Below are 13,941 nucleotides of genomic sequence, written 5' to 3' on the forward strand. Positions count from 1 at the left end.
AGTAAAGGAAACAGGCGTGGGGGATCACACCTGTAATCCCAGCACTTGGAAAGTAAAGACAGGAAGATCAGGAGTTCAAGGTCAACTTTGGCTTCCTAACAAAGGTGAGGCCTGCCCACTGGGGCGAGAATAATAAAAGCAGTTGTTCCCAATGGTGGCCCTCCACTCTGCTATCTCCTGATTTGATTCATCAGAACTTTTTCCTGCAGAGCCCTCCTGAGTCAGGTACCTCCTGAGCAGGTCTGAATTCTCCACGGTCTCCTTTTTTTCCTTCTAAAGGTGACAGGAGAATGGGGCTGTGGGCAGGAAAGGGAGGCCACACTTTCCCTCGGCCCGACTGAACTCTAGCTTCTCTGCTAACTAAACAACACTGGCTGCTGTACTTTGCTTAACCCTGGGAAGTGGTCATCGGCCTTTGACCTCAGCCCTCCTCTCCTGACCTGCTCCCTCCCCCTCCCCCACCTGGCCTCTGGACCTCTGTCAGATTTAGAGGAAAGAAGCAGTTCTCGGAGTTCCTGTCTCAGACAGCTCCGTCCCCTCCTGCCTGTCTCTGTAGAAGCGCATCGGCCATGGATCCCAATGGGAAGGCGAGTGTGGCTGCGGGAGAGAGGTAAGGGTGGGCTATCCCTCGGCCAGCTCTTGCTGCGTTTTCTGACCTCCGAAGGACTCACAGGGATGACCTCTGACGCTTTTGAGAAGACCAGGCCCTCTCTCTGGTAGTTAAGTCAAAGGCCTATTTGGAAGATCTCGTTTCACCAAAGCCACATCTTAGGTTCTCAGCTCCCCAAGCAAGGGGGTGCCTTCCCGGGGGAAGAGATGGGCAACCCAGAGGACATGGCCAGGGTAGCCTCCTCATTTGCTTTACGCCCCTCTCCTACTCAATCGCCCCTTGCCTCGGGGACCTCTGACTAACTCCCAGAGCCCTGTTCCCTTTGCAGAGAGACTCCCTTCTGGATTCCACACCCTTCTTGATGTAAGGGCTGAAGGAGCTGGAAGCGAGGCAGCCTGGCCACGGTGGTTTCTATTTATGCCAACTGAGCTCCAGGGCCCCTCCAGCTTCCAGGTCTCATTTCCACACGGCCAGAAGAACAAAATGGGAAACACAAGACAATGGAGATGGGCGGTGGTCCTCCCTCCCTCCCTCCCTCCCTCCCCCTCCTCCCTCCTGTCACCCTACCCTCCTCCTTGCCCTTCAGTGTCCACTTCTGGAGCGGTAGAATTGGTTTCCGACCACACAATCCACGTACCCTTCACCTGTCCTCAACCTCGTCAGCCCTTCTTCTCACCGAGCAGACTACCTTGGCAAGTGTTTTCTGCACTCTGCCTGACTTTTTCTTCCAGAAGGGGACTGGAAAGGCTCAGGGCCCAGACACAGACTCCTTTCTCTAGACTCAGGTTCCCCAGAGCAACTGGGGGTAGCCTGGCCCACTCTCTTAGCTACGCATATATTCTGGAGAATATTTCTTGCTTTACTTTATTGAGTGTCCAGATTCTCTTGCCAATCTCATTACCTCCTGTTTGAAATTGAGGTATTATGTAGCCCAGGCTGCCCTCGTGCTCACGATCCTCCTGCCTCAGCCTCCCAAATGTTGAGATTAAGGGTATATACCCCACCACACCTGGCTACTATCTCATTTTTTAGAAAGATATCAAACTGCACATGGTAGCATATGCCTATAATCCTAGCATTGGGGATTGGGAGACAGGATAATCAGAAGTTCAAGGTCATCCTTAGCTACAGAGTGAGAATGAGGCACTAGGTCACTGAGACCCTATCTGAATCCCTAACACCTTCAAAATGAGCTTATCTTTACTTGTAGTGACCCCTGTTAGAAGCTTTGGAAAAAACCTGAGGGGACAGAAAAGAAGGAGGGCAGAACTAAGGCGGAGGCAGAACTAAGGTGGAGGCAGGGAGGGTCAGAGGGTAAGGAAGAAGCGTTAACTGAGTCTGGGGTCAGATTAAATGAGGAGGGAGGGACCCAGGGTGACTTCCAGGTTTCTGGCCTGCTGTCAGGATCCATGGGTCGAAGGATGGAAGAGCAGGTGTGTGTTGGGAATACCAGCTCCGCAGGTCCCATCTCACTATGGAAGTGGCAGGCCTTCCAGACGGGACTGTCCGGCGGCCGATAGTCAGTCTGGAGGTTCGAGTTCAGCCTGAGCCACAGATCTCCGACTCTTGAGCAAGCAGCTGCTCCCTTTGCTGCGTTCATTCTCACCCCTCTTGTCCAAAGGCTTTCTGGCCTTTAAGATTGGGGCTGTATTCCATCTGTGTCTGGGGGTCTTCTCAACACCTTCAGTGGCTCCCTTTATTCTCTGACTCTCCACAGGGCACTCTCCAAAGGAAACTGCATTCTTCTTCTCTGAGCACGAACACACACCTATTTCTAGTATATAAGTGTTCAGGCAAGGAGCCTAGGACTGGTCTTATCCTGGACAATGATGCTTAGCTCAAATGCAAAGAAGGCTACACTCCTATGCTTCTCAGGGATAAGTGGCGTCCAGTGGGGATGGGTAGTCACGGTTCTGTCCCCTTTTAGGAAGGTACGACTCCTCTCCCTGCTGCTCATCAGTGCCTGGGGCTGTGTGATCTGTCATGGAAATCCTGTGGATGACATCTGCATAGCGAAGCCCCGGGACATCCCTGTGAATCCCATGTGCATTTACCGCTCTCCAAGCAAGAAGGCAACTGAGGAGGATGGCCAAGAGTCAAAGGTCCCGAAAATCCCGGAGGCCACCAACCGTCGGGTCTGGGAACTGTCCAAGGCTAATTCTCAATTCGCCACCACCTTCTATCAGCACCTCGCAGACTCCAAGAATGACAATGACAACATTTTCTTGTCACCCTTGAGCATCTCCACGGCTTTTGCTATGACCAAGCTGGGTGCCTGTAATGACACCCTCAAGCAGCTGATGGAGGTACAGTGAAAAGCCCTCTCTCTTTCCTGGATGGGGAACATCTCTTGGACTTCTTTATGTCTAATGAGCCTAAAACAACGCATCAGGCTGTGTGGTGAATCCACTGTGCGTTATGGTTCTCTTTGAATCACTACTTCATGGGTTGGGATTATTTTTCTTTTTTTTTTTTTTTAAAGATTTATTTATTTATTATGTATACAGCATGTATGACCAGAAGAAAGTACCAGACCTTATTACAGATGGTTATGAGCCACCATGTGGTTGCTGGGAATTGAACTCAGGACCTCTGGAAGAGCACTCAGTGCTTTTAACCTCTAAGCCATTTCTCCAGCCCCCTATTTTTCTTTTTTTAAATGACTTATTTTTTATTTTATGTGCATTGGGTCCCCCCACCCCACCCCGTGCATGTGTCTGTCAATCCCCTGGAACTGGAATTACAGACAGTTGTGAGCTGCCATGTGGGTGCTGGGAATTGAACCTGGGTCCTCTGGAAAGAGCAGTTAGTGCTCTTAACTGCTCAGCAATCTCTCCAGCCCAGGACTATTTTTAAAATGACTCTTGGGTTTTTGAAGAAGGCTTTTACTATGTAGCGTAGGTTGACCCCACACTTACTATAGGTAGCTCTGGCTGGCCTTGAACTTGTGATGATCACCTGGCCTCAGTCTCATGAATAGAAGAATAACAAGTATTAGATACCATGTGGCTAATTATTTTTTTAAGTAGTCAATGAGTTACTACCTGGATGTCTTCTTTATAAATGTTTCCTAGTCTCTCCTATTTAAAAATTATTTTACTTGTAAGTATTTGAGGGGGAGCACACATGTGCTGTGGCATGTGTGTGTAGGTCCAAGGTCAACTTTCAGGAGTCGGTTCTCTCCTTCTACCTTCTGCATAGTCCAGGCTAGCTGCCCTGTAAGCTTCCAGGCGGTTCTCCTGTCTCTCCTCCCCATAGTGCTATTATAGGCGTGTTGGGGTTACAGAGGGAAGCTACTCCGTGCGGATTTCATGGGCTCTGGGGTCAAATGCAGGTTGTCAGGGTTGAGAAGGGCTTGTGTCTGCTCACTCCTCTTGCCGGCCCATGTTCCATGCCATTCATGAATGGGAGAAGGCTGGTGTCACAACTTCTCTTTTTAGCCATTCTCGCTCTCTCTCATTCATTCATTTTTTGAGACAATGTCTCACTCATGTTGTCTTTGAACTTGTGGTCCTCCTGTCTCTACTTCCCAAGTACTGGGATTACAGGTGTGTACTACTATGTCCAGTTATTTGTATGTTCATTTACCTGATTTTATATATATAAAAGATATATATATCTCAAGCATTACTTCTATGGTGGGTCATATGCTGGGTGAAGACTCTATGAAGACTCTAGTTCCTGTCCTAGGGAAAAACAATTTGCCATCTGGTGAGCTCAAGCAGATTGGCTCTTGGGGTAGGTTTTAGGGCTCTGTACTGAGACCTAGGTCCCATGAAGCCTCGAAATCTCGAACATAAAGAACACTTTGGAGCTATGGGCAGTACTGATCATTTCGGGGCAGTGACTTCCCCTTTGGGCAGGGCAGGGGAGATGAAAGTGGAGTAAGCTAAGAAGTGCCATGAATGGAGTAGCCCCTTGCTCTGCCAGTGGCTTCAGCGACTGCTGGCTTCCTCAGGCTGAACCTCACTCTGGAAACAAGGACAAATGGCAGGGAGGCAGCAGAGCCTCCAGCATGGCATACAGTGGTCCTGTGAATCCAACACCGAATTCTGCAAGTTAGGAAGGTTTACCTCTGCACAAGTGGCTAGTTCCCACCACACTTGACTCATTTGTTCAGACTCAGGGATGAGGTAATGCACACCTCCACTCCACAGAAGAGGGCTGGGCTTCTAGAGGCTCTACTCTGCCTCTTCCATGTCGCCAGCACAGTGCATAAGAGACTGTCCTGTCCTTGGTGTGTTCCTGATGCTCTTGTGAATGACAGCCGGTGGCACATCAGAAACTCCCGTCACCAATGCCGCCTCCTGAGGCCCATCAGTAAGCTTCATCCACACTGGCATCAGTCTCAAGCATTTCCTAATATTCCGTGTCTGTCCCCAAATGTGAGCGTAAATGTGACCCTTCCTATAAAAAGACACAAGAGCTGGAGTCTCAGTGGTAGAGCCCTTGACTAGTCATGTGCAGAGCTCTTGGTTTAGCTTCTATTGGTACAAAATAAAAACAAAAAGAAAAGACCCAGAGATAGAACATCACTTCTAATCCTAATATGTCCTCTGAGTCTCTTCTCCAGATCTTCCAAACACGTGATGGAAATATAGAAGAACAGATTTCTCTCTCTCTCAAAGAAACACACAGAGCTTTTCATCAAAAGAGTGATAAAAGGGAACCTGGGGAGAGGGGTAAAATGCTTGCCTTGCATGCATGAGTCCAGACACCATGTACAGAAAGCTGGGATTGTGCACATGCTTGTAATTCCAGAACTGTGGAGGTAGAGACCGGCAGATTCCTTGCAGCCAGCCATTTTACCCTAATCAGCCAGCTCCAGGCCAGTGAGAGACCCTGTCTCACAAAGGGGAAAAGATGGGGCTGGAGATAATAGCGCAGTGGTTAAAAGAGCTTCCTTCTCTTCCAGAGGACTCAAGTTAGATTCCCAGCATCCACATCCGGCAGCTCATAACCTCCTGTAATTCCAGCTACGGAAGATCCAGTGCCTCCTTCTGGAGTCTTTAGGTACCCCCACACATGAGGCATTCATTCACCACCCCAAATAGACATGTTTTTAAGGAAGAGAAAAAGGCACATGGTGCCTGAGTAACAACACTCAAGGCTGTCCTCTACCTCTACATGCCTGTGCATACATACCCATGCGCACACAGCACACACACAAGCACAGAGTACACATTAGAACAAAATCAGGAAAACTTGAATCAGAATAAATAAAACCAAAAAGCCTTTTCCCATCGAGGACAGAGCATAGAACGGGGGTGGGCAGCCTCACCATGCGTGCTGGCGAGAAGGTGGGTGTGTGGGTCTGTGACAGCGTCTATAGCTCTGACTGGTACGGGGGAACTTTTAAGTCCCTTTTAACCCGAGACTCTGATTCTGGGTTCATTTATTTCCTTGCTGACACAATCTTTGGCTTTCTCAGCTCTTCTATAACCGGTATTCCAGAGCCCTCAAGAGGTGCTGACCCAAGCAGATGCTGTGGAAATGCTTGTTACCATGAGATATGCCATCTCGGTCCCTTTATCTGTCGAGAATTACCAAGATGCCTTCTCCCTTCACAGTCAGAAAGTTCCCTGTACTCTTCTATAGTCCCTTAGAGAGCAGGTGGCATTCCTCTCTCTTGCTCTTTCCCCATCACATTTCCTGCCCTTTCTTCTTTTTCTTGCATAGTCATTTTCCAAACACGAGCTGAGTGTTTAAGCTACACTGGGCACTGTACTGGAGGGAACTAATCACTGGTCCAGCCTTGTACTGGAGGGAACTAGTCATTGGTCCAGCCTTGTACTGGAGGGAACTAGTCATTGGTCCAGCCTTGTACTGGAGGGAACTAGTCATTGGTCCAGCCTTGTACTGGAGGGAACTAGTCATTGGTCCAGCCTTGTACTGGAGGGAACTAGCCGCTGAGACAGCTGTTGGTCCAGCCTTGTACTTGGCACCCACGGTGACTGGGCTGCCCGATCACACCTCCCACTGTTGGCTTTTGTCATCTGTAGGTTTTTAAATTTGATACCATCTCGGAGAAAACATCAGATCAGATCCACTTCTTCTTTGCCAAACTGAACTGTCGACTCTATCGCAAAGCCAATAAGTCCTCCAACTTGGTAGCGGCCAACCGCCTGTTTGGAGACAAGTCCCTTACCTTCAACGAGACCTACCAGGACATTAGTGAGGTTGTCTATGGAGCCAAGCTCAAGCCCCTGGACTTCAAGGTGAGTTGTAGATGTCAGAGTCCTCTCCACTCATCCTGAGAAGGGAGAGAGACAGGATCCAAATTAACACTCCCGTACTCATCAATGGTTGATGGAGGCCGGGGACAAATCAAAACCCTTGGCACACTAACCCTTACTTAAAACTTCAGAGAGCAATGTTATAGACGGTAACTTCTGTTATAGATGGTACTACAAAGAAGTTGTATAAGGAATTCCTTTTTCACTTCATCTACCATGCTCAAATATGTCGTTGGTGCATGGTACATGTCACATTCCCTTGGAGATTCCTGAAGCACACAAGCTATAATACAGTCTGCAGGTGGAAACTGAAACTCAAGGCTCATTGAGGTGCACAGGTGACAGGGCTATTCCTGTTTTTCTTTAGGAAAATCCAGAGCAGTCCAGACTGACCATCAACAACTGGATAGCTAATAAGACTGAAGGCCGCATCAAAGACGTCATCCCCCAGGGAGCCATCGATGAGCTCACAGCCCTGGTGCTGGTTAACACCATTTACTTCAAGGTACTCCACTGGTCCTAGACAGACCCCAGGGTCTTCCCCTCGCTATTAAGCTCACCCTCTTCCACATCTTTGGGCATGTGTAGTCAGATCCCTTCTGAGAAATGGTTCATGCGTGGTCTAGGCAACCATATAAATTTCTGAGGAGCCCAGAGGTCCAGGGGCTTACAGCCAACCCACCATCCTTCAAGGTATGAATGGTGATAAAACTTCTGCACTTGTGTGATAATTTCTGTCATCCAATTAATGTTTTATTTTATTTTCTTCTTTCTTTCCTTCTTTCTTTCTTTCTTTCTTTCTTTCTTTCTTTCTTTCTTTCTTTCTTTCTTTCTTTCTTTCTTTCTTTCTTTCTTTCTTTCTCTCTCTCTCTCTCTCTCTCTCTCTCTCTCTCTCTCCTTCCTTCCTTCCTTCCTTCTTTCTTTCTTTCTTTCTTTCTTTCTTTTTTTTTTTTTAATTTTGAGACAGAGCTCTGGCTGTGCTGGACTTGCTAAGTAGACCAGGCTGGCCTCCAGAGATGCACTTGCCTCTTCCTCCTGAGTACTGGGATAAAAAGTGCATGCTATCACACTAAGCTCAGTTAGTGTATTTAAAATTTGAAACAAAGTGACTTTACTGATGAATTTCCCACGGCCTGGAGCAACTTCTATCATATATAGCTTCTTGGGGTTCTGAAGCTCCAGGTGCTGGGCTCACCTCAGACTAAGAAGGGGCCTGTGATGTGACCATGTAAATGGCTTGTTTTCCTCAGAGTCCAGGGCTCTAAGGACTGCTTCAGTTTGATTACATTTGAGGAGAGGGAGAGGACAATGGGAACAGACACCATGGACACTCTGGAGGAGCATCCTGCAGAGCTGCTGGAATTGTGACATATGTATTTTATCCTTAAATACGTGTCGTTGGCATTCCCCCTTGCTCCCTGTGGCCCAGCGACGTAGGCAGTCACTGCTAGTGTCAATCACTCTGCCTCTCGGAGCTTCCCTCTCCTCCAGAGCAGCAGACTGAATTTCCATAGTGTGTTACCCTTTACAGTTGATGGAGCAACTTGCTATTTATTAGCACTCTTGAGCCTCATATCACTGCAAGTGAGACCTTGGGCCATTTATGCAGTATGATTTCTTTGTTGCAAAGCTTGACTCCTTGTCTGAAAGTGTACAAATTCTTGGGAGTTACTGGAGACTTTGCTATGGCCTCATTTCTGTATCTATTGAATGGTAATGAGGATCCACTTACTTTTAGGATTATCAAAGGGACAGAGTAGGTGAACACAGGTGAACTGCTCAGTGAGGTGTTTGTACATCCTCAGAGTACACAGTTAACATTCTTAAGTCATCGGCTCTTTCCAATGCCTAACTGGCTGGTGAGAAACCGCCACTCAAAAAGAGTTCAATGACTGATCACAAGAGCAAAGAGCCAAAAATGATAAGGGATGGTGTGGGGGGCCAGCCAGGATGAATTCTCTGCCTGGCGGGACTTCCAGACAAATTCCTGGGATTGCTGTCTGAGTCTGGCCTCTGATTCACCGGGGACAGAGCACAGAGCCCAAGGCTGTTGTTGGGGAAAGGGGGGTGGACAACAGACAACACCAGACAGAACAAACTTGCAAAGAAGACTGCAGGTTATTCTTGGATCTAGACTTTTCTGATTTAAAAAGAAGAAAACGATACCAGGTTGGCAAGATGGCTCGGCTGATGAAGGTGCTCATCGGCATGCCTGGCAACCCGAGCTCCATCATGGAGCCCACATGGTGGGAGGAGAGAACCAGTTCCTCCATGTTGATAAGTTGTCCTTTGATGTCACACTCACAGTGGTACACCCTTCATCTCAAATGTAAATAATAATAATTTATTATTATTATTATTATTATTATTGCTGGAAATCTGAAAAATATAGAAAAAAACACAGAATGAAACACACAGAAATAACTGTACCACTCAGGCATAATTATTAGCCTTTTAACATATATCTAGTTTTTCTAATAACTACATTTATATGTTGATGTAATCAGATAATATGATTATGTCCCAGATGAGTAAATATTCTGCTAGGATATTTTTGGTTGTGATTTTGGGTTCTTGAGACAGGGTTTCTCTGTGTAGCCCTGGTTATCCTGGGATTTGCTCTGTAGACCAAGCTGGCCTTGAACTCACAGAGATCCACCTGCCTCTGCCTTCTGAGTGCTGGGATTAAAGGCGTGCACCACCACTGCCCAACTGATGTTTTTGTTTTTTGCTTTATGATTCTCCAATCTGACATCTTTCAGGGCCTGTGGAAGTCAAAATTTAGCCCTGAGAACACAAGGGAGGAGTCCTTCTACAAGGCTGACGGGCAGTCATGCCTAGTATCTATGATGTACCAGGAAGGCAAATTCAAGTACCGGCGTGTGGCAGAAGGCACCCAGGTGCTGGAGCTGCCCTTCAAGGGGGATGACATCACCATGGTGCTCATCCTTCCCAAGCCTGAAAAGAGCCTGGACAAGGTGGAGCGGGAACTCACCCCAGAGGTGCTGCAGGAGTGGCTAGACGAGCTGACGGAGACGCTGCTTGTGGTCCACATGCCCCGTTTCCGCATTGAGGATAGCTTCAGTCTGAAGGAGCAGCTGCAAGACATGGGCCTCATCGATCTGTTCAGCCCTGAGAAGTCCCAACTCCCAGGTTGGTATAGGAGAGAAGCGCCTCCTCTCTACTCCAAGATAAAGGTTTGACCAAATGTGGGAGAGTGGAGGAAAGCATAGAGAGTGTCGAGTCAGGATACCTGGGTTCTGATGCTGCTCTGTGATAAGCTGTGGTGATCCCTTGTCCTTCTCAGCCCCCTCCCAGCCCCCTGTCTCCCTACCCCCCCCCCCCCCCCCCCCGCTGCGAAAGGTTTCTTGTTTCTAGGCGTCAAGTCAGTACTATCGTCCTATGGATCTGTTTCTAATAGAGGAGATGAAACCAGGTGGAGAAGGATCTGAAAAAGCATCGGAATTCAAAGAGACAGACATTAAAAGCAAGGCATGCTGGGACATGCCTATAATTCCAGCACTTGGGAAGTGGGGCAGAAGATAGTGTTCCAAGTCAGCCTGGGCTATTTAACAAGACCTTGTCTCAAAAGTGAAATAAAACAGGAGCTAGAGAGATGGCTTAGCAGTTAAGAGCATGGACCGTTATTGCAGAAAACACATAATCAGTTTCCAGCATCCAAGGCAGACAATACAACCTCCTGTTACTCCAGCTCCAGGGCATCTGACTCGGTAGGTGCCTGTACTCATGCGCGTGCGTGCACACACACACACACACACACACACACACACACACACACACACACACGTGTACACACATGCACGCACACACCCATGCACACACTTAGAAATAAGAAAATAAATCTTGAATAAAGTAAAATGAAATATGATAGTCAATTAAAGTTAAAAAATGGACCTTAAAACACCTTTTTCATTTTTCCCATTTTTGGTTGAGACAGGATCTTATGTAGCCCAGGTTAGGGTTAGCCTGGAACCCACTGTGCAGCTAAGACTGGCTTTGAACTGATTGTGCTGTCTCCACCCTGAGTGCTGGGATTATAGGTGTGTGCCACCATATCTGGCATTATCGTTTGCTTATCCATACACTTATTTACTGTTATATATGATGTGTATAGGGGGATGCACAAGTGCCACAGTGTGTGTGTGTGTGTGTGTGTGTGTGTGTGTGTGTGTGTGTATGTGTGTGTGTGTGTGTAGGTCAGAGGACAACTTTCAGGAGTTCAAAGCCATGTGGATCCCAGGGAGTGAACTCAGGTTGTCAGGGTTGGTGCCAAGTGCCCTTACCCTGATGAGCAGTCTCACTGGCACCCACATATCTTTGTCAAAAAGAAGCCCAGAGCTGGGCATGGTGGCACACGATTCTAACCTCAGCAGTCAAGGCTGAGGCAGGGTGACAGTTGAAGGCCAGCCCAGGCTACACAAAGAGATTCTGTCTAAAAAGAGTTCAATCAGGTAATTAGATTTATCTTTACTGGTTACCTTTAAACTAGCTTTGAAAGCCAAACTGTTCAGAAATATTACCATTTTTGGAACATTTTTAATATATGGAAAAACATTTTTACTAGACATAGTTGGGTTTTTCTTTAAGAACAGAGTCCCATCTTTCCACCTTCCCCAAGAAGCTGACATGAAATTAAATTCACAAGATCCAGACCAAAGAAGCCCACGTAACTCCCTGTTTGTAAGAGGTATCCACCGAGGGGGTGGAGGTTATTACTAGAGGAGGTTTAGCTTCTATTTCTCACACCACCCAAAAGGATGTCTTCATTCAGACCGATCTCGTGTGTGGCCTGAAGCCAAATCACAGCATCCCCTCCCTGTTTGTCCTTCCAGGAATTGTTGCAGAAGGCAGGAATGACCTCTATGTGTCTGATGCCTTCCACAAAGCATTTCTTGAGGTGAGTCCATCTCCCCTGACCCTCTGTCTTTTCTGCATTTTATCAGTCTGCATGAGTGTCTGGAGTTTTCTGCTGGGCTCTAGGATAGAGACAGCAGGTCTGTTAGCAGCAGGACAGAAAGAACTGTGAAGAGGCAAGCTTGCAGTTTTCCTTTAATCGTGTGCAGCGCATGGAGAAGTGTGACGCCTCTGTGTGGCATTCCAGCTTCCGAGGCTTGACCTCTCCTGTTAGAGAAGCAGAGTTAGTGAGTAGCCCAAGGCAAAGGAGCCAGCAAAGGTCACTGAGAATTTTGAGATGTTCCAAGAATATCCAAAGCATGGGGGGAAAGACTGAAACCTAATCTGGACAGAATGGGGAAAGGCATATGCTTAAGTGAAGTGGGGGGACAAAAGAAAGGGGTCACCTTAGTGTCCTCAGGCGTGTTCTAGGAGAACTAGATGCCATAGATATACAGCATTTCAGGAAGCCTAGTTAGGTGGGCACATGTTGATCTTGAGAGACTAACTACCCACAATGGTGTGCTGGGATCTGAGACTCCCAGTGAGGAAAATGGCGGAGTATTACTCAGCCTGTCTTCCCCCAACTGAGGTGAGTACAGAACTGTGTTAGAGTAAGTCGTGACACCTTGTGGAAGTGCTGGTTCTCAGATGCCGAAGTGTGGATCCATAGCATTAGGTGGAGATCTTTACCCTTGGAGATCGAGGGGTGGAGCCTGACAATCTGTGTCTTTACACAGATCCTCAGGGGATTTCCACATACACTCGGGTTTGAGACCCAAAGGTGTAGGCTGTTCTTCATGGATGCTAAGACTGAGCAGGAGATGGGCCAGCATTACAGTTTACAGGACTTGAGTTTGCCAAGAAAGGTTGCAATCAGAGGGAAAGGTTCAGAGTACAGTGCCAGAGAACTAACTGTAAGATCCAAGCTTAGTGGAATCTGAGGGAAGCAGAGGATGAGGAGACGGGAGGTTGGAGCTGGCTATATCTTATCTTCACACTACTTGGAAGTTTAGCTCGCGAATGAGCATGAAATAGATGTGGGACAGCCAAAGGGAAGGGAAAAAAACATTAGCCAGCCCCACAAAGCACAGAGATCACACACAGGTGCTTTATTAAGAGTCACGGAGAGTAGGCAGAGACAGGAGGACTGCCGTAAGTTCCAGGCCAGCCTGGTCTAAAAAGAAAGCTAAAAGCCAGCCAGGAGGGTACATAGTGAGACTGTTAAAAGAAACCAGAGTAGGTGGCTGACACTGGAGGATCATGAACAACAGACTAGCCTCAGCTACTAGAAACAGAAAAACAGCAAGATCCTACCGCAGAGTAGAGGTAAGTACCAGTAACGTTACCAAGTGTCAGACATTTTCTGAAGGCAGCTCTTCAGACGTGTCATTTAAATACCGTTGTCTCAGGTTATTACTCCAAGAAAAACATCTCATCCAGCTGAAGGACTGTCTTTTCATAAGCCTCAGGTTCTGCGTAGCTGTTTGGGGTAGATATACCCGGGATTTTTTTTTTTTTAAGCTTCAAGAGTGAATCTATTTCAAGTACAGATCTCCGATCTTAAATCCCGAATTTCTCTTAGCAGTTGGTTCAAACCAATGCTCTGTGATTGTGTTCAACCATGCTACCAGAATGTGACTTCTAGTTCAGGAATTACATTTGTGGAACTCTTATAAGGCTTTGGATGAGCCCAGTGCATGACATCCACTGGGTGTAAGAATGAGTAGGTGTCTGGAAGGAGCCGCTTGTGTGGAGAGCATCAGTGCGGGGAGCTGCAGGCTGTGTGTGTGTGTGTGTGTGTGTGTGTGTGTGTGTGTGTGTGTGTGTGTGTGTGTATGTGTGTGTGTGTGTGTGTGATTTACAGGCCTGTGATGGACTGTGGGTAGCTAATGCTTGTTTCCTGTGTGACCCGCAGGTGAATGAGGAGGGCAGCGAGGCAGCAGCGAGCACTGCTGTCGTGATTGCTGGCCGTTCACTGAACCCCAACAGGGTGACCTTCAAGGCCAACAGGCCCTTCCTGGTTCTCATAAGGGAAGTTGCTCTGAACACCATTATATTCATGGGGAGAGTGGCTAATCCTTGTACGGGGGAACTAAAACGTTCTTAATCTTTGCACCTTTCCCCATTCTGGTGTTTGTCATAGAAGTAAAAATAAACACGACTGCCTCCTCACAAGAA

At 47.5% G+C, this 13,941-nt stretch overlaps 1 protein-coding gene across 1 annotated transcript; it reads left to right on the top strand.

Annotated features, from left to right (window-relative positions):
* Nucleotides 1–451: 451 nt before the first annotated feature.
* Nucleotides 452–13,941, top strand: Serpinc1 (serpin family C member 1). Its single transcript, XM_042258415.2, has 7 exons — nt 452–610; nt 2,538–2,916; nt 6,613–6,828; nt 7,214–7,351; nt 9,609–9,999; nt 11,700–11,764; nt 13,679–13,941. The coding sequence occupies exons 1-7, from the start codon at nt 570–572 to the stop codon at nt 13,868–13,870; spliced, it is 1,422 nt and encodes a 473-aa protein (XP_042114349.2). The 5' UTR covers nt 452–569; the 3' UTR covers nt 13,871–13,941.

This window comes from Peromyscus maniculatus, chromosome 11 (genome assembly GCF_049852395.1).
Source record: "Peromyscus maniculatus bairdii isolate BWxNUB_F1_BW_parent chromosome 11, HU_Pman_BW_mat_3.1, whole genome shotgun sequence".
In the NCBI taxonomy this organism is placed as follows: Eukaryota; Metazoa; Chordata; class Mammalia; order Rodentia; family Cricetidae; genus Peromyscus; species Peromyscus maniculatus.

Bases quoted from the DNA above. Each gene is read 5' to 3' on its own strand.
- Serpinc1 (XM_042258415.2), top strand. From the start codon at position 570: ATGGATCCCAATGGGAAGGCGAGTGTGGCTGCGGGAGAGAG. The intron at 2,917-6,612 runs GTACAGTGAAAA...TGTCATCTGTAG, and splicing joins CCCTCAAGCAGCTGATGGAG to GTTTTTAAATTTGATACCAT. The intron at 7,352-9,608 runs GTACTCCACTGG...GACATCTTTCAG, and splicing joins TTAACACCATTTACTTCAAG to GGCCTGTGGAAGTCAAAATT.